The 21,676-nt window shown below is 38.3% G+C and overlaps 1 protein-coding gene across 4 annotated transcripts in view; it reads right to left on the bottom strand.

Annotated features, from left to right (window-relative positions):
* Nucleotides 1–21,676, bottom strand: part of LOC133539866 (sodium bicarbonate cotransporter 3-like) — a 95,890-nt gene that overhangs the window by 54,962 nt on the left and 19,252 nt on the right. For all 4 annotated transcript variants that reach the window (XM_061882130.1, XM_061882134.1, XM_061882131.1 and 1 more), the window contains exon 2: nt 3,624–3,705. In XM_061882130.1, the coding sequence (XP_061738114.1) occupies nt 3,624–3,705 (82 nt within the window). The remainder of the gene's footprint in view (nt 1–3,623; nt 3,706–21,676) is intronic.

Genomic DNA, 21,676 nt, shown 5'->3' with positions numbered 1-21,676 from the left:
TTTTGTTTATTACTTACCAAAGATTGTTATCTTCAATGTCAGAACTAAAATACATTAACCAACAATGAAAATGACAAACAATAGGAATAAAATAAGATGAATAAAAATAAAAGCATGCTGTAGGGACACCATACAGTATAGTAAGGGTTATATGGCCTAAAATCTATATTGCAGGCTCTTGCGATAACAATCAGTACATACCGTATTTCCTTGAATTGCCGCCGGGGCGCTAATTAATTTAAAACCTCTTCTCACTCCTGTGCTTACCAAAGGCATGCGGTAAAAGTAAGCATGCGCTAATTATTTTAAAACCTCTTCTCACTCCGACACTTACCAAAGGCATGCAGTAAAAATTTGAGTGTGATGTAAGCTTGGACCTTAAATCCTACTGAATAGCTCTTAATCTTCTTCCCTTTATGCAATTTCAAATTACCGGTATTGAAATCAGCCTCCTCCATTTTGAAAATGATGACAGGTGTAGTGTCACACGTGACGTCACGAGTTTACTAAGCATGCGCTAATTATTTTGCAAAGCGAGTTTGACCCAGCAGTAATTCAAGGCAGGCGCATACTATATGCCCTGAGGCAATTCAAGGAAATACGGTACATCACAATATATAATTTGGCATAGGAATGACAATACAAACATTTCAAAACAGGTTACAATGGCTTTTCAGTCAGCTAATGATGTGTGCAGTAACATACTGGGTCATTTCAAGCTGGATTATTTTCTGAAAACTACGGTACTATTTGCTAATTTACTGTTCAAAGCTGGTTTCTTTCTGCAGTAACAGTTCCATTTATATTTACGTTAAAACGTACTGAGCACTTTTTCTTCTGTTTGGCCACATTACATCGAAAATATTAGCCATTTCAATACTTATACGGACACTTAAAATGTTCACACTCATTGAATGATTATATTTATGATCACAAGAATCAGACAAAAACAGGAGGTGGTGTAGCAATATTAATGTAATATTTGAATTATTACCTTATTCAAATATATTACATACAATACTTCAAGCAAAATAAAGTCAATGAATAACTACTTAGTAGTTATCGTTAAAGTTGATATTCGTATCAATCTGCCAACCACTGTTTACATTCAAGAGCTCTAGTTTAGAAGTTTGTATGACTTCTTGTATCCTCTTACGGTGTGTGGTATAGCACAGTGGTCCCCAACCACCGGGCCGCGGACCGGTACCGGGCCGTGGCCCGATTGGTACCGGGCCGCAGAATAATTTTTTATAAATTTGTATTAAACAAATAAAATAGATAAATAAATAAATATTTTTTTTTATTTTTATGAAATCAACATAAAAAACACAATATACACTTACAATTAGTGCACTGACCACAAAAACCTCCCTTTTTCATGACGAAAACGTCCCTTTTTCATGACAAAGAAAAAAGAAAAAAAAGGACCCCCACGCCCCGGACCGCGGGGACAAATTATTAAGCGTTGACCGGTCCGCGAATACAAAAAGGTTGGGGACCACTGGTATAGCATGTTTAGCTATTCTTAATCCGGTAGTCCTACATTGATAATAATAATTGTGAGAAACTTTCTATAATTTGTGTTTTCGCACTGTGGCGGGACATTACCCCAATCACTAATAAGGACAATTCATTATGTTGAGGACACGTTAAATTACTTGTCCTGTCAAATTTGTGGGATACAGCCAGAATGTGTCATTAAAATGCACCACAATTTGGTGATAGTATGAAAATCTCTATCGTCGGCCAAATTTATTTAATTTATATCGTGCAACTCTAGCGACAATGTAACCAAATCATACTCAAAAGACGTAATAACAAACACTTTGTGAATAATTAGCAAACTATGCACGAACAAAACTCTTAACTGCAGCTCACTGACTAACCTTAACACAGGCAATGGCATGTTCATTTATGAATAAAGAATATCTCATCATTTGCCTCTCTCATTCAGCTAATCCCGATTCTAAATAGATTCCTAATTTTATTTTATTTATTTTTGATATTCAGAAAAAAAAAGTTTTTACAGAGCCATTTTTATGTCATCTCCATGCAACCATACAGAACTTTTCCTATTTTGAAAAAGTTTCATTATACCAGTAATTATTACACCAAATATGCATTGCGAGAATCCGTTTGAAACGAGAAACATGTTGAATTGAGAATCGATTCAGAATCGAATTGTCACCCCAGGAATCGGAATCTGAACGAATCGTTAGGTGCCCAAAGACCCTCACAGCCCTAGTTGTGGGTCTTCCGCGCTTTTGGTCGGCAAGTGTTTCAAACCCTCATCTTGTGAGCTACTGTCACCCCAAAATGCTGCCACCACAGATGGTTCGTTGTGAGTTTCTGTGGACAAGGAGTCATAATCTATGCAGCTTGTTGCAAATGAGGAATGCACCCCTGCCAAGATACTGTAAGAAATGTATCTTCATTGATATGATGGATATAGGAGTTAAACTGTACCCCATAATCAAGTTTCTTTACACCACTTGGGTCATTTTCAGTACAGTAAGGGAACAAAATGCAAATCTGTTAAGCGTTTGTGTTTTAAAATTAAACAAGGTAATTATCCAATTCTTAAATAAAATAAATAAAAACAGAGATATTCCATATAGAAGAATTAAACTAGGCTGGAGACCACTTTGATATATTTTGTGCATGAAAGCTGCAAAAACCAATCCAATGCAGGTCAATCATTTAATATATATTACTGTATTAGCTATATAAGCCTTTTTTTGTTATTGAAAAACAAAAAAATGAGTGTTTTATCTAATAATATACCTTACCAATAACATTTTTATCTAGTACAAGTCAGAGGCCCAAAAAAAAAAGCTGTGGGACAAAAATGGCCAAACTTTGAAAAACACCTGGTTTACAGCAAAACTTTTTATAGAAGTGCAAGAGTGTGTTTGAACTGTGTGAATTAATATTTTATTTTTGGTCAATTCAAGTACCTTATTGCGTTGACCATAGCATTAATCGTTTTAGTCTGTAGCCCCGTTCTATCTAATAGAACGCTTATGTATTTTACTGGGAGGGCAAGTGTTAAAAAAACAGATGCTTCAACGACTCTGGATTGTCTTTGGCAATATAGCTTGCTTTTGACTCTCGCTTGCCAAAGACTTTGTTGGCCTATAGATATCCGCTTCAATGCGAAATATCGAGCCTTTTCATCAAGTTTTAGGCACGCTACCTGGGCATATGTAGGGGCATCTCAACACAGAATGTTCCTCACTTAAAATGTGTACACTAGTGTGGGAAATCGGTATACAGCTGTGACATACAGAACCGCTTTAAACTGAAAAAAAAAATCGAAATACAAAAACATGTACCTCTGTACATCGAGATGAATTTGATGGTTCCTGTGTAAAAAAGCCTTTCCGAGTTATGAAGTCAATCAACAAGATGGAGAGAGTAGAGCACCAGTGAGAGCAAGAAGAGGCGTTAGTAAAGGTGGTAAAGCCACAAAACAACCAGTAAACTTTTTGGGTACAACAAAAGCATAGCGAGAGAGATGATGGCGTGCATCAAAAATGGTTTATCTGCATGTCAACATAACAGATGCTGCAAACGAAGGACCCTTCTTCAACATAATGGTGCCAGTGTGGCTTAAGACTTACTTTCTAACTCGTCCTTTTCGTAGTTTGATTGCGTGGAGAAGCTCGTCTTTCCATGGTCAACTATTGCCTCCTCATCTAGACCCTGGAAAAGAGACAATTTTGAGAAGAGAGTTCAAATATGACACTGATACAAATGCCATACTTATCACATCAACAGTTTCTTTGAGATTTCAAGTGTCAATAAAGCGTCTCAACATGGTTTAAATCAGGGCTATTTTACTTAGGGCTGGACAGTTACCGTATTTTTTCGACTATGAGTCGCAGTTTTTTTCAGGAGCGACTTATGTGTGAAATTATTAACACATTACCGTAAAATATCAAATAATATTATTTAGCTCAATCACGTAAGAGACTAGACATATAAGATTTCATCGGATTTAGCAATTAGGAGTGACAGATTGTTTGGGAAACGTATAACATGTTCTATATGTTATAGTTATTTGAATGACTCTTGCCATAATATGTTACGTTAACATACCAGGCACCTTCTCACTTGGTTATTTATGTGTCATATAACGTACACTTATTCAGCCTGTTGTTCACTATTCTTGATTTATTTTAAATTGCCTTTCAAATGTCTATTCTTGGTGTTGGGTTTTATCAAATGAATTTCCCCCCAAAAATGTGACTTATACTCCAGTGCGACTTATATATATATGTTTTTTTCCTTCTTTATTATACATTTTCGGCAGGTGCGACTTATACTCCGGAGCGACTTATACTACGAAAAATACGGTAATCACATTTTGATTTCGTTTATGGCTGAACACAATCACAAAAATATTAAGATCGAAAAAAAACAATTAACTTTCCATGCAACATGCAGGCAAATTCAGGAGCTTGTGATAATGAAACAGATGAGTGAGCATATGAGTGAATACAGGACCACGTCTACTAGAAGTTTGGGGTCTCACCATGGTTGCACCTTTTTTTTGACAGCGCTAATATGCCTAACTAGGGGTGTAACGGTACGTGTATTTGTATTGAACCGTTTCGGTAGGGGGGATTCGGTTCGGTTCGGAGGTGTACCGAACGACACGGACATATTAAGTAGCGCACCGCACGTTGGGTAAACAATGCACACCGAGGAACCATGAATTGATTTACGTGGACCCCCGACTTAAACAAGTTGAAAAACTTATTCGGGTGTTAACATTTAGTGTCAATTGTTCGGAATATGTACTGTACTGTGCAATCTACTAATAAAAGTTTCAATCAATCAAAAAAACAACAACACACGGCATGCTAGCATCGACTGTGCTATGTTAGAGGGACCACACCTCCTCTTTTCAGGGGATATGTCCTCTTTGCGGAGCTGTCCAGGTGGAGTTTCTTAAATGCCTCGAATCTCCGGCATTTTAAGTTAGGGTTGCGTGTATTTTCAATGTACGTTCAGGGTTAAGAAGGGGTTAAAAACCAAAAAAAAAAGCTGTGCACGCAGCAACATTTGTGAGGGAGTGGCAGAGACAGAGAGAGTGAGAGAGTTATGATCAATGCGCATGTGTCGCCAGGCTCTGCTTTTTACCCATTAATTTATTAGATTTTATTTTTTATTATCTATAGCAGGCGTGTCAAAAGTTTGCAGCCCACAGCTAATGTTTTGAAGGCACACGGCAAGTTCTAAAAATACTATTAAAATAAACAAAAACATAAACAAAAGTGAAATAAAAAAGCTTAAAGGCTAAATGTAATTTAGAAAAAGTTGCAATGTTGACTAATAAAACAAAGCTGTTTTCATTTTCTTTCAAACTGTCATTGCGCAAAACATGATATTGAATCAAAATCAATGTTATTATGAATTATTGACATATCCAAGTTTCCGATTACTTCACATCAAATATTCCACGAAGAAAAATATTTTTGGTGGAAGATTTAGCAAATTTGTTAAATAATCAAAAAATTTATATTTTGTTGTTTTCTTACTGTACCGAAAATTAACCGAACCGTGACCTCTGAACAGAGGTACGTACCGAACCAAACTTTTTGTATAACGTTACACCCCTATACCTAACCAATAATCACTAAAATCGACAAATTAAGGCAATATGACTTCCGCTTTCACGTAACTGCGGTTAGAATCACAGAATTGGCCAATAAAACAGAATCCACTTTTAAACGTTGAAAATCATGAACATTTACATAAATGTAAGTGAAATGCTGTCATTGTGAAGAGAAGGGACATTTGTTCGGGAAAAAAATGTGTCAAGGACCGCTCATTGATCCTCGACACACTTCAACCGCACCGTCTAGAACCAAACAAGGGTTCTGCAACCTCTGGCTCTCGGACCGCATGCGGCTATTTCATGGCTCCCTTTGGCTTTGAAACTAAATGTCAACAAATAATGGCTACTTAATTATTATTTTTTTAATTAGTTTATTTTGGTGAGTTCTGGGATCCATCCATCCATTTTCTACCACTTATTCCCTTTTTTGGGGTCGCGGGGGGCGCTGGCGCCTATCTCAGCTCCAATCGGGCGGAAGGCGGGGTACACCCTGGACAAGTCGCCACCTCATCGCAGGGCCAACACAGATAGACAGACAACATTCACACTCACATTCACACCAATTTAGTGTTGCCAATCAACCTATCCCCAGGTGCATGTCTATTGTAGATTGTCACAGCCCCTATGCCAAGTAAATGTATTGTTGTTTTAGCGGTCAACCCCTGGTAAGCTAGCAATGGACAGGTGAAAAAATAAACTTGGTTGACAAGACTCTGCAGCATCGCGTGGACATCGGGGGCGGTACCTCTGGATTGGCAGACCGGGGTGGTGGTCCCTCTCTTTAAGAAGGGGAACCGGAGGGTGTGTTCCAACTATCGTGGGATCACACTCCTCAGCCTTCCCGGTAAGGTTTATTCAGGTGTACTGGAGAGGAGGCTTCGCCGGATAGTCGAACCTCGGATTCAGGAGGAACAGTGTGGTTTTCGTCCTGGTCGTGGAACTGTGGACCAGCTCTATACTCTCGGCAGGGTTCTTGAGGGTGCATGGGAGTTTGCCCAACCAGTCTACATGTGCTTTGTGGACTTGGAGAAGGCATTCGACCGTGTCCCTCGGGAAGTCCTGTGGGGAGTGCTCAGAGAGTATGGGGTATCGGAATGTCTTATTGTGGCAGTCCGCTCCCTGTATGATCAGTGTCAGAGCTTGGTCCGCATTGCTGGCAGTAAGTCGGACACGTTTCCAGTGAAGGTTGGACTCCGCCAAGGCTGTCCTTTGTCACCGATTCTGTTCATAACTTTTATGGACAGAATTTCTAGGCGCAGTCAAGGCGTTGAGGGGTTCCGGTTTGGTGGCCATGGGATTAGGTCTCTGCTTTTTGCAGATGATGTAGTCCTGATGGCTTCATCTAGCCGGGATCTTCAGCTCTCACTGGATCGGTTCGCAGCCGAGTGTGAAGCGACCGGAATGAGAATCAGCACCTCCAAGTCCGAGTCCATGGTTCTCGCCCGGAAAAGGGTGGAGTGCCATCTCCGGGTTGGGGAGGAGACCCTGCCCCAAGTGGAGGAGTTCAAGTACCTAGGAGTCTTGTTCACGAGTGGGGGAAGAGTGGATCGTGAGATCGACAGGCGGATCGGTGCGGCGTCTTCAGTAATGCGGACGTTGTATCGATCCGTTGTGGTGAAGAAGGAGCTGAGCCGGAAGGCAAAGCTCTCAATTTACCGGTCGATCTACGTTCCCATCCTCACCTATGGTCATGAGCTTTGGGTCATGACCGAAAGGATAAGATCACGGGTACAAGCGGCCGAAATGAGTTTCCTCCGCCGGGTGGCGGGGCTCTCCCTTAGAGATAGGGTGAGAAGCTCTGCCATCCGGGAGGAGCTCAACGTAAAGCCGCTGCTCCTCCACATCGAGAGGAGCCAGATGAGGTGGTTCGGGCATCTGGTCAGGATGCCACCCGAACGCCTCCCTAGGGATGTGTTTAGGGCACGTCCAGCTGGTAGGAGGCCACGGGGAAGACCCAGGACACGTTGGAAAGACTATGTCTCCCGGCTGGCCTGGGAACGCCTCGGGATTCCCCGGGAAGAGCTAGACGAAGTGGCTGGAGATAGGGAAGTCTGGGCTTCCCTGCTTAGGCTGCTGCCCCCGCAACCCGACCTCGGATAAGCGGAAGATGATGGATGGATGGAAAAAATAAACATTTCTGATGAAAATGTTTAATGTTTCATGGACAGATTAATTTGCTTTCACTAATGACAAGATTGTTGTTTTTCCTTTTTAGTCAAATTAAATATGCCGCAGTTGTATGCTTTTAGAATTTTGAAGCGTGTTGTATTTTTTTTTATTCATTATTAGAGGGAAGGACTAGTGTATATTTTTTTCTGGTGTTCAAAATAATTTGGTGATTTGCTTTGTTGTACCCAGAAATAAAATGTGAGTCGTTGTTTGTCAAGTGTTTGATTTCATAAATTCTATAGCTCAATTCTAACAAAACTAGAAGTAGTGTCATCGTCACTGTAGGAATCGAACAGAGTTTGCAGCTTTAGGTGGGTTTTATTTGGGGGGAAATGGGCTCAAATGGCTCTTTGTATGCTGAAGGTTGCCGACCCTTAAACTAAACAATGTTGAGACAGCCACTTGAAACACTGACTAAATTACGAAGCTAAAGCGAGCAAGACCAGTCCATACACCCACTATACATGTCATCAGCTTTTGTTGCTGTGAACGACTCAATTGATGTAAGATAAATGTACAAAAGAGACAGAAGTCGCAATTTGAGGTTCGCTCTATTTTTTTTTTTAAGAGCCCCAAGTTGTCTGTTGTTGCCAAGCTCAGAACAGCTCACCTCCCCCCTTCACAATAACCTACACATGTGAGCAACATCCGGTCTGACTGCACTAACAAAATAAAGTTTTTAAAGACTACCTTACACAAGCATAATGTACTTAAAGCACTCGATACATTTACAAAATTAGTATGCTTTTACTTAAAATACTGGTCAAAAAATGTCATAAATGTCAGGATTTTTGCATTTAAGTGAAGAACATTTTATCAAATCTATTTTTATGAGAAAAAAAGCACACACTATCGTGAGTGTAAATGGTAAAAAAAAAAAAAGAAATATAAAAATGAAAACGGAAAAACTGAATTGTATTATTTTTACACTGCTATTGTTATTCAAATGTACGGTTATTTCTATTATTATTTTAGATGTGGTTTATTCGTGACAAATTATTTATTGTTTTTGAAACCTTCATTTAAAGTTGAACTTTGGTACAATAAATACTCCATCCATCCATCCATTTCTACCGCTTATTCCCTTTCGGGGTCACGGGGGGCGCTGGCGCCTATCTCAGCTACAATCGGGCGGAAGGCGGCGTAAGCCCTGGACAAGTCGTCACCTCATTGCAGGGCCAACACAGATAGGCATGTTTTAAAATTAATGAATAATCTTGTGAATTATCGTGATTATCAACCAAAATAGTCGTGTTTATTATTTTTTTGCCATAATAGTCCAGTCCTAATTTAATGTGGCACAGGAAAGACACTACATTGGCCCCTGAGTTCAGCTCAAAATTTGATGGAGGAATGATTTTAAAATAGACTTTTATAAACACCAGAGCACTCCTGTTGTATAGAGGAACCTGAACCTGTGTAAACACATTGGCAGGGCCTTGCACTAACAGGGCCACACAGTTATTCAACATCCAATCGACAGAGGTTCTAAGAGCAAGAGGCTGAGGTTTTTTTATTGTTTTCTCTCCTTCTTTGAATCAGAATAGTTGAGCCTTGCGTCCATGTTATGCAGGCCGATCAAAAGTGGTTACAGGAAACGGCAAGAGTAGGTGCGCTGCAGCCGATGTAGTCAGTGTGCTGATAAACACCACTCACGTTGTATAACTGTACTGTACAGTATCTGCAAAAAAATGGTGACAGTGTAAAATGGCTGACAAACCTGACAGCAGATTATGAGGGTACGACAAGCGGCCAATGACGATGTAAGCAAACATGGGTATTAATATTTTTCAAAGTAGATTTTTGAATATTGTTCTAATGCGTGGCAAAATGGGAAAATAATTTGTTGATTGGCAGTCTAAAAGTATAATGACTTTCTAAATGACACTCATTATTCAAGCAGTTTTCTGCATTTCAAATTATGTGAATGTTGTCTGTCTATTTGCGATAAAGTTGCAACTTGTCGAGGGTGTACCCCTCCTTCTGCCTGAGTGCAACTGGGATAGTCCAGCACCCTCCGTAGGCGCTAGAAAATGGACGGATGATCTAATAATAATAAAAATCGCAAATCAAATCGCTATGCCAATTTTTTGCTAAATCGCTCTAAACCTGCGGACCTAATTGACATAACTTCCTAAAGGCCAGTGTCCACTGTAGTTAACACTTGTCGCATATAAGAATTTTTTTTCTGAAACGTGTAATATTGACAAAAAATACACAAAAAAAGAAATATCCACTCCAGCAGATGCAGGTTCTAAAAATAAGCATGATAGTTAAGGGAGAAGTCCGGCCATCCAGTTCTTGGCTTTACATTCCCTTCACAGTACATGTATGATGTAACGTCATTACAGCTCTTTGCACTTCCAGTACTTATTTCTATCTTATAATATGCCCGCATGCTAACTGTTAAAACGTTCAAACAGTCCGACGAGCTGCCATCATTATATCCGGCCCTCTCCCGGGTTCACTCATGTTAGCTACGCCCCACGAATACACACATAAACACCAAAAAGATCATCTTTTAATACAAAAATGGTGTTTGGAAAAGCATATGATTTCTCTCACCGGATACACAGCAATATAGAAACCAAAGCATCGTTTTTTAAATACTTTCTTTTAAAGATTTTTTTTCATGAACGAGCAAGCATGATAGGCAAATGTAATATGTTGCTCATTCAGCACTTACTGTCTTTCTTATTTTCAAATTTGAAAATAAAAAAAATCCAACTTTTTGGCAATACTTATTTTCTGTGTGAACATACAACATTTACATTCCTCAAAACATCTCAGAATCAGAGTCAGAATAGTTTTATTGACATTGAGAAAGGGTTCACAAACTAGGAACTAGCGTCAGTTCTTAAGCATTCACATCTCGTTATTAGTGGTGTCTTGACTCCCTGCCGTTAAGTATCACAACATTTCAGACAGCTGCAGAAAACCGCATTTAGTTACCGCAGCATGTGTGGCCAAAGCCAGTACTAGACTGCAACTGAGACGCCGCATGGACGTTACGCCATACTGCAAACACAGAAATGATGACAGTACCACAACATAACCTTACATTTACTAAATTGTCACGAATGCCAGTTAAAATAAGAGACTGAAAATGAATCCTAGTTTCAACCTATCCACCAGTGGAAAATGGTGGGCATACATTTGTAAGCCTACCATGACCCCCAGAAGAAGTTGTTCCTTGACAATCAATGCATGTTGCTGCAAAGCATAATGTGTTAAGACCAGGGAGTAAAGGCCTATTTAAGACACAGTCACACAGGGTTTATAAATACCATAGGCTGACAGTGACCTAATGCTCGCAAAGACTGCCGGTTGATAAGAATGGAATGAATTAAGGGGTACACACATAGAAAGGGTTAATGAGGGATGGTCATTAAAGAGGACACGGCCTAAAATATGTTTTAATCCAACAACACATTACACTAAAATGTACTATTTGATTTAAATGAAACTCAATTCAACTGAAATCAAATGTTTTCTTTCTTAGTAAATGAAGTCATGACACAGTTTTTTGACCAATCGTTTAAACCCAAATAGCACATTGGAAGATGTTATTGTTAATCGCTTCCATGCACTAAATTAGTCGGCTTTTTCAAATAGTTAGTTTTTTTGTATTTTCACATCTATATCTAAAGTCCAATTGTCCATACACTTTCTCTAATCCGACTATTGGTCATACGCCATGTGCCTCCCGAACACTGTGGGGTTAATTACATTTTTGCATGGTTAAATTAATTATTTTTCCGGTTGACCTAATGACGTCACACCAGCCATCTGCGGATCCTTGCAACTTGTTTTAACTGATGTCCACTTAAATATTGGCGCTGATTACAAGTATGAAGTCCCTAATGGCTACGCTGAAGAAATGATCCTGGATTGCGCAACGAACATGACGCTACTACCAAGAATGTATCAGAGCGGGGACAGGTTCGATGCAAAGAAAGATTGGCGGAAGAGTTTTTCCAAGGAATTTAGGGACGAAAATCCTGGAAAAAAAAGCTTTTGAATGTCGCAAAGTTCATTCATAAGGCTCTGTGGATTGATGGAAGGAGTTTTAAATCTGAAGGAAAAGACCGTCCGTGCCCTGACTGATATCCAGAAGAAGGTTGCTATTGTTCTGGCCTATCTTGCAGGTTGTGCGGAAAGTTAATCTGTTTGGAGTGCAGAAATGCAGCATGAAGAGGTTTGTGTACGCTTTATTATTCGCATTGTAATACTCCTGTTTCATTATCTTTTATCTCATTCATATTTCGTTCGAGAATCCGCATTTTACATTTCCTTGGCTACCTTCTTAAATAAATCTCAGGTTCTTCTACAATCGATGCCCTTCGAAATGTTCTATTTTTTCAATTTGTGAAGCAAATAACTTTCCTCTTAATGACAATTGTTGGTATGTTTTTATTGAATGGTATCTGCTTCCGGGTTTGTATGCCGCGCATTGGGCCTGGCTCATGCGCGATACGAAGGGTCCTCTCTGGTGCACACACCCTCTCAAGAGATCTGGTTTCCAATTGCATAATCCTGATGTCTTGGTCTGGGCTGTAAGAGGCTTATTTCGAACCAAACTAGTTGAGAAATCAAACTAATTTTGTGCACAGACACAAACTGCCGTTTGAATTTGTAAATAAGAAGTGGTTTCACATCCCGGCCAGAGGAAAACAGGTGAAGAAAAGCCTCTAAACTTTAATTATTACGACGTAAAATAATAATATGTATATATCATTACTCAGGAGACTACAATAGTTAGAATAGCATTGTTATTCAGACTTTATTAAGTGATACAGGAATTAAATGTTAAAATACAACAATAGAGAAAACACTAATGACACAAAAATTAGCAATCAAACATTATTTACCGGGTAGTTAGTATTAACAGTTTACCTAAATAGCGATCTTTTTGTACGATTAGTCGCTGATTAACATAACCACAAGTATCATTTAAACAGATTAGAAAATGACCAACACCACCAAAGAGCAGTGAAAAGTTGTAGTTATTGGTTAGATTCAGATCAGAGCTAAAATGCGACTAGTTATTCCATGTGGCATTATCTTATTTTAGTTACACTCCCATATAGCTAAACAAGCTGAAATGACCACATTCGCCCCCAAGTGTAGAAGAGCACGGAAACAGGGACTTCACATGTCGGTGTCAAAATAGAAAGAAAAAACTATTTATTTGCAAAATTAAACTCATTTAGTGCATGGAAACATAATGACTGTTTCCCTAGGTCATTTTGTAAGTTCCCAATATTTTTTTTTTTTTAATTTTTTTTTTTGAGTGATACGGTTCACTACTTTGTCCAGCTGCCATTTTGGAGGTAATCTAGCATACTAGCATGTCTCTTGATAGGTATAAGCAAGTGCACTGCTGGTGTTACTTTGTTTTTGTTCTGTGCAGGTTGTACCAAAAGTAATTTACCAGCATCATGTCCAAGTGAGGAGGAATAAAACACACTGTAGTGGAGCGTTTGCGAATATATAACTGCTGTTTTCATTCACGGTTAACAGAAAAACCGATTAATTGTTGCATCTCTAGCGTTTGTAATGTGGTGAGACGTTTATGTAGCATTTAAGACAATTAGCAATAAACGTGCCAGCTGCTTCTCCAGCAAAAGAGCAGTATGATCGTGAGTTTTGCAAGGTGTGCTAATCAATCACAATTTTACGATGATTAAAATTTTAAACAATAATACTTACAATCTGGAATATAACTGTGGTATACCGGTAATCGTTACATTCGGAATACTACTCAACATATAGGTAATGAGCTTCATTACACTTCTCCAAAAAGGTGTACATTCAATATCAACCGTCCAGATTACTGTGATATATCTCCAATTTCTCAACAAAAATAAGATAAAAAAGATCTGTACTCGGGTGAAAATTCCTCTACACATATAGATATTCCTAGGGCATCACAAAAGATTGACGAACAGGAATGGATGGAACTGAACACCTTCATCAGCGTAGATCACAATAGTCCGGAATTAGTTAAGGATATAGATCCAGATACATTTTTTTTCCTTTCATACCAGGAATATATGGTTTTATTATACACACAAAAAATTCAACGGAAACAATAAAATCGACAACAAACTGTTAATTATTTACTGTAATTAAACAGCAGAAGTTTGTATGCAAACTACTACAAAGTGAGGATTTATTGTTTTTTCAGAAACATGGATAGATGCTAAAAAAGGAATGGATTTTGACCAGAGAAGATATGACCTAAATTATATCAACCGAATTAACAAGAATATTGATGATATCATAGAATGTATAACCATTGAAATATGTCATGAAAAAAGTAAAAACTTACTGATCAGTTGTATGTATTGATCACCTAAGTCAAACATTGATAAGTTTCAAAACTGGATTAAGACAACTTTTACTGAAATCAGTCAAAAAGTAACTTTCTGTGGAGACTTCAACATTGCGCTCCTGAACCTTAAACAAAAATCCATAGAGGACTTCATTAACACAAAGTATAGCCTGAGTTTATATTCTAAAATCACAAGGCCAAGCATAAACTCAGGACACAGCGCCAGACTTATTGATAATATTTTTACTAATAATTTTGATAATACCACAAGTGGTTTGCTAATATCCGACATCAGTGATCATCTGTCAGTTGTAATAATCTATGACAAAAACGACAAGAAGAGGAACATTGATGACGAAAAGACATTTTGATGAATATGCCCAGAAAAAAATGATCTGAGGCTCAAAGTTGGGACAATGTATTCATGGGAAATTATGTAGAAGATGCATATGGAATTTTTTTTTATACTTTCACAATGATTTATGACAAATAAACATTTAACACTCACAACCAATACGGAAACAGAGCCAAAATTTCAACATTAATAAAATTAATCAAAAATAATGGAGGAGAACACCAATGCAATACATAGCAAAAAAAAAAAATGTACCTCTGGAGTGTTTATGGTTTTAAAAATAACATTCGACACAATCATAAGATCTCAATAAACAAATTAGAATGGTTTGTTATCAGATGGTTGGTCTTGAACTGGGTAAGAAGTTCTTACCCAGTTCAAGACCAACCATCTGATACGCTACTTAGCCAAAAGGAAGCAATGCGTGAAGATAGAACAAATGTCTACAGAGATTAAAATATCATGTGGCATACTTTAAAAATAAATACTGGAACCAAAATGGTTCAATCTTGATATAAACTCATCCATCCATCCATTTTCTAATGCTTATTCCCTTTGGGGTCGCTGGTGCCTATCTCAGCTACAATCGGGCGGAAGGCATGGTACACCCTGGACAAGTCGCCACCTCATCGCAGTCTTGATATAAAAGATATTTGTAAAGTTACAAAAGGACTTAAGTTTGCAATATTTGCAGATGATATGACTGTTTTATTCAGGAGAGAACATACTAATACAAATAACAGAAGAAACAAACAAATTAAATTCAATAAAACTAAAACAATGTTATTTGGTAACAGTAGAAGGGAAAGTCAAACAAAAAAACAGATGGACGGAGTAGATATTGAAAGGGTAAGAGAAAACACATTTTTGGGTGTAATAATAGATCATAAAATTAACTGGAAACCACATGTAAGAATATACAATGTAAAGTTGAATAGGGGACAGCGTGGTGAGGTTGGGAGAGTGGCCGTGCCAGCAACCTGAGGGTTTCTGGTTCGATCCCCAGCTACTACCAACCTAGTCACATCCATTGTGTCCTTGAGCAAGACACTTCACCCTTCCTCCTGATGGGTAGTGGTTAGCTTTGCATGGCAGTTCCCACCATCAGTGTGTGAATGGGTGAATGTGGAAATAGTGTCAAAGCGCGTTGAGTACCTTCAAGGTAGAAAAGCGCTATGCAATTATAACCCATTTAAAGTAGCATGCAACGTGTCAATAATGAATAAAGCAAAATATGTTCTGGACCAAAAATCTTTCCATATTCTTTACTGCTCACTAGTGTTACCATATCTGAGTTGTTGTGTAGAAATATGAGGAAACTACAAATGTTTGCTTCGTTCAATAAATGAAAAAGATCCTTTGAAATAATACATAATGTGGGATCTAGAAAACATACAAACCTTTTATTGATTGAATCAAAATTATTGAACTTCAACGACTCGGTGCATTTGCAGAGTAGCAAATGTATAAAGCAAACGTTAAGCTCCATGTACAATAAATGTACAACAAATATTCTCAAAAGAAAAGAAATGTAACCTTTGAGGAAAATCTAATTGAAAATATTTGTATGCAATTATGATAAACATCTTAAACCACAAAAAAATGATAGATAATGATTATGTATTTAATATGTATTTACTTATGGTATATTTATTTCTTTATTATTTGTTTATTCACTGTTCTGTTACAGAGAACAAATAAAATAGGATAAAACTGCTATGAAATGAAAAGGGATAGGATTAAATAAGAGCTGCTTCTTCCTACTCCTTTTTCCGAATGTGCTGTAATGAAACAACAGGAAATATGTGATGCATTACATTGTAATTGTATCGTATGCATGTTCGAGATAAACTGAACTGAAAAGATGTTTTTAAAAATATGCTAAGTAACAAGAGGGAGTGGAAGTAGTTGGTGCATGTAAACTACTTTGTCTTCTGGCATAATTGCAGATCTCTGTGCATTGGGGTTGCTTCAAAACTTTGTGTAAATAGGCTCATTGTCAATACAACATTGTTCAGTATTCAAGGCTCAAATGTGCTATTATATGGCCTTATTAAACGGTCCAAGACACTCCGCAAATTAAGGATCCCTTCTGTTGCTGCTGGCAGTCACAAAGAAGTACTTGTGCCTGACCCAAAGGTGGGCAAGACAAAAGGTGATGAAAGCACGTACTGAAAAGATACATGATATGTTGATGACATCACCACCTTGTGTCTTGGCGTCAACAAGCGAGTCACCTTCACTGATGACTTGGATATTTTGGTATAATGGAAAGAATGTAGAATATGTCACTGTCTTGCTTTCTATGTTTCTTTTATGATCATGACTTCAATGACTTTGAGATTCCACATATATTTCCATAATTACTCTATTGTTAGATTAGGCCATCTGGATGTGTTTGTGTGCACTAGGAAATTAATTTTCTCTAAAGACAGTGGACACTGACCATCTTGGTCACATGTGTTATTACCCTGCCAGGGGTAGGTAAACCTAAACAATGGTGAGTTAAAGTAACCTAATCTGTAGCTATTGCTAATTAATTATAAAACATTGTCAACTCATGTTTAATTCATGCTCCAACTCCAAAAGTATAGGTATTCAAAAGGCATGTGTACAATTATCTTATGCGTAAAGAAAGAAAACAACCCTAATCTGTTGTTGTATTTGTCCTTTACAAATACCCATGAACCAATGTTTACTAACAGAACATTAAGCTGGTGAAGGGAAAATCTTAGTCTTATTCATAAGCTTCTTAGAATGTAATTTCCACAAATATGTGACTTGTTCACATACAAACAAACCGTAGGGGGCATTTTTTGTTGATTACGCACTTGTCTAAATACAATATGTTAGTAACTCTGTGTGCAAGGTACTATACATAAGAACACATGATGCACTTAACTTTGTTGGAAAAAAACATGGAGTCTGGCACCTGTAGCACAAAGAGGGTGGTTGCCGTGATGACTCAAAAGCCCAGCTGGTATGGACCGAATATTTAACAATTTCTGTCTAATAAAGAATTCATTCATGCATTTATGTTCTATACCGCTTGTCTTCATTAGGTTCACGGTCACGGATGAGCTGTCTTTGGGCGAGATGCGATGCACACTCTAATAGCACTTAAATGCCCCTGAAAACCAGCGTCATTTGCAGTCGTATTTGTGTTTTGCTATTTTTTTTTCTTTTTTTTCCCCAAAATATGTAACTTTTGTGACTGTGCATTTTTCAGTCACTCGACCCTGACACCAGCTCTCCTATACTATTAAGTTCATTAGTGATTTTTCACCTCTTCAGTTCTAGTTTATATGCTTAAAGTCGGTTTCTGTATGTGCCAAACTTAAACATACAGAACAATAATGTTGCCTGGTTACATATGCTAGTTGATTTGTGTTTAATATGGTTGAGATGCTATGAAGAACTTTTAAAATGTTTGCTCAAACTCCAAGGATATGGCAGTTCTAACACACACACGCACACGCACACACACACACTTATTTTGGTCAATAAAGTGGTCATACTAAAGCTCAACAAACTCAGTAATAGTCTATGTATTAGAGTCTATTGCGATAATATATGACCCACTAAATTATTTGACATAAAACAATGCCAATAGAAACTTTTTAAAACAGGTTACAAAGCCTCTTAATTTGGGCTGCTAACTTGACTGACTTTAGTTGTGAGAATTTTTTATAAAATGGACCTTGCCGACTGAATTTTTGAAAAAAAAAAAAAATCCATATATTAGCCGCACCACATTATAAACCACAGATAGGTTGTGACATGAGTTATTTACACAGTAATATTCTGTAAAGGTTTATTTACATACCTTAATTGTTTCCAAACGTTGCTTGTAACACGGCAGTAAAATGGCTAATCAAACAAAACAAAGTTATCGTCATGGACCCACCAGCTGCAGAAGTTGGTGCTCAAATCAGCTAAACAGAATCAATAAGTCCACGGTGACGTCTTGGTGAGTTGACTGAGGAATTAGTGAAAGTGACGCAATGTAAACATAATGCAGTGGAAGTAAAAAATACTACAATAACGCATACAAATATGCATGACAACACTAGAGACATCACACGAGACGGTTTAGTAAGTATAAACAGATTTAGTTGTACAGCAAAACCTACAAACGTTGCTTGGTGTGATGAATGAAGAACCCATACGAGTAAAAACGCTATGGAAGGCTAGAAACCGGAACAGCACTCCGGTTGGAAAACAAAAGCACTATCGATAAATGGATGGACACTGCTGGACCAGAGATAGTTGTTCTTAAAAAGTTCTCCTTTCTCCACAGAGGAATGCTGCAGCACTGACTGAGTGGCCATTGGGTTCTTGGTCAAGTCCCTGACTAGAATAAAATGCATGTAGCAATGTAAAGAGACATCCTGGATAAAAAAAAACAATGCTTCCCATCCAACCTGATGAAGTTTGAGAGGTGCTGCAAAGAGGAATGAGCAAAGGGAAATTGGCAAAACCGCCCAAGAATAGATGTGCCAAGCTTGTGTGTATACAAAAGAGTGTCCGCCCTGAGGTGGGTAGGTCGTGAGTTCAAATCCCAGCCGAGTTATACCAAAGACTATAGAAATGGGTTTCATTACCTCCCTGCTTGGCACTCAGCGTCAAGGGTTGAAATTTGGGGTTAAATCACCAAAAATGATTCGAATGCCACTGCTGTTCACTGCTCCCCTCACTGCCCAGGGGGTGAGGGTGATGGGTCGAATGCAGAGGTTAATTTCACCACACCTACTGTGTGTGTGACAATCAGTGGTACTTAAAAAGACATAAGGCTGTAATTGTTACCAAAGGTGGAGCTTGGCTGTGTGAATACTTGTGTACTTGTGATTTTTTTGTTTGAATAAATAAAAACATTTTCACATTGTCATTACAGGGGTATTGTCTGTAGAATTTTAAGGACAAAAATGAATGTATTCCATAATAATAATAAGGCTATAACGTAACTTTCCAAAATGCACTGTAATATGCACCACCACCTTTGAATTCAGCTACTTTGGCAGACCCATTTTTACCCACCTATCCCTGACACTCTCCTCTATCGCTCCCTTTTCTCCTTGTCCCGCTCCTTCAAGCAGCCATAACTGTCTCTGCCTGTTTCTTCTCATCTTCTCTCCTAAAGATAAACATTAGAAAGCAAGTGTCCCCATTTCGGGAAGCATGTGTAACAACCACAGGGAAAAACCTAATTGTCCTTTCTTTCACCTTGGATATGACTTCCTAAAACCTCCGATTTCATCTTCTACCAGACACTGCACTTCACACCTGCCCTGTTTTAATGTGAAGCAAAAACACTCAGTGTACCATTACCGGAGATGGGATATTGTTTGAGCACTAACCATGATTAATACAAACACAGGACCTACCGTGAGCACATGCTTCCCTTCGACCCGTTTGTCCATTTAGATCCCAAGAAAAGACAGCAAGGACATTCGCCAGATCCCTCTTTCTAGTAACAACCTCAAGGAAAATGATATGCCTGACTGTTCCCTATTCCACTGCTTGCGTCTTTATAAAGCGAGAAAGAGAGAGAGGGACTGTTTCAGAAGACAGTGCTCTGCTCTTCCCCGTTGTCAGTGCGCTCTTTGCTCAGCAGCCAATCCCACCATGGCACCATGAATATTTTATTCGCTCCAGCCAGGAGCTAAAAAAAAACGCACAACACATGAGGGTATACACACATGTTGGGAGCCCGAGGTATTCAGGTCACAAATGAAAACCAATCCCCCACATTGATCAATGGAAACAAGCACACGTGTTTGCAGGGCATTCTGCAGACAGAGGCTTTAAATTTAAGATAGGCATGCCTTCATTAAAATTCCGAAAGGTAACATGCCGCTTATAAACATGTCTCTTATGATTCAAAGAAAAGCTGTCTCTATGTACAATTATCTTATTTTTTGAAAAGGACAAAGGTTGACACAGGCAGCAATGATGAAAGGAGTCTCATGGGTTCATTCCGGATGTCTTACCAAACACAAAATGCATATACTGGGCTTAACAGTGTCAACAATCACAAACTGTATCATACTGTGCCAAAGGTAACACCAAACTTAAAACAGGAATACACATTTTTTTCCTAATCATAAGGGTCGAGATTGCAAGGTTGTTGTGTGACGCATGGGAGGGAAAAAAAAAAGAGTGGGATATTACAAAACAACTGTGTTCAATACTAAAGATTAGATGCGCAGCAGCAGGGTGATCAAGCGTGGGTACAAGGCATTGAGTGGGATTTCGCAATGGGTGCTTTCTGACCCAATTAAGTACCATAAAGTATATTTGTATTTTTGTAATACTTCCTGCATAATGAATGGCTTTGGAAAATACAATCGTTTCTCCTTTATCACAACCTTTCGATACCGAACATGACTGCAATAAACACATTTTGTGAAGTAGGATCATTATTATCAAATTGCATTTTTGGAGTATAAAAATATATGTTTATGACCTAAACATGTTTTTTCTTACATTATTAGAGCACTTTATACATTAAATCAGTGGTTCTCAACCTTTTTTCAGTGATGTACCCCCTGTGAACATTTTTTTTAATAAGTACCCCCTAATCAGAGCAAAGCATTTTTGGTTGAAAAAAACTGATAAAGAAGTTAAATACAGCACTATGTCAAATATTGCTCATTTGTAGTAGTCTTTCTTGAACTATTTGGAAAATAAGATATAAGAATAACTAAAAACTTAAAAAAAAATAAACAAGTGATTCAATTATAAATACAGATGACATAGGAGTGAAGTGAAGTGAATTATATTTACATAGCGCTTTTCTCTAGTGACTCAAAGCACTTTACGTTGTGAAATCAATCTATCAATGTTTATTTATATAACCCTAAATCACAAGTGTCTCAAAGGGCTGCACAAAACACAACGACATCCTCGGTACAGCGCCCACATAAAAGCAAGGAAAAACGCACCGCAGTGGGATGTCGGTGACAGTGACTATGAGAAACCTTGGAGAGGACCGCATATGTGGGCAACCCCCCATTATCTAAGTTACATTTAAACCACTGTGGATGGCACTGGGAGCACGTGGGTAAAGTGTCTTACCTAAGGACACAACAGCATTAACTAGGATGGCAGAAGCGGGGATCGAACCTGGAACCCTCAAGTTGCTGGCACGGCCACCAGAGCTATACCGCCCGGGTACTTAAAGTGCCCT

Source organism: Nerophis ophidion, linkage group LG21 (genome assembly GCF_033978795.1).
Source record: "Nerophis ophidion isolate RoL-2023_Sa linkage group LG21, RoL_Noph_v1.0, whole genome shotgun sequence".
In the NCBI taxonomy this organism is placed as follows: Eukaryota; Metazoa; Chordata; class Actinopteri; order Syngnathiformes; family Syngnathidae; genus Nerophis; species Nerophis ophidion.
The sequence above is the reverse complement of the archived record's forward strand: the minus strand, read 5'-3'. Positions and strand labels throughout refer to the sequence as shown.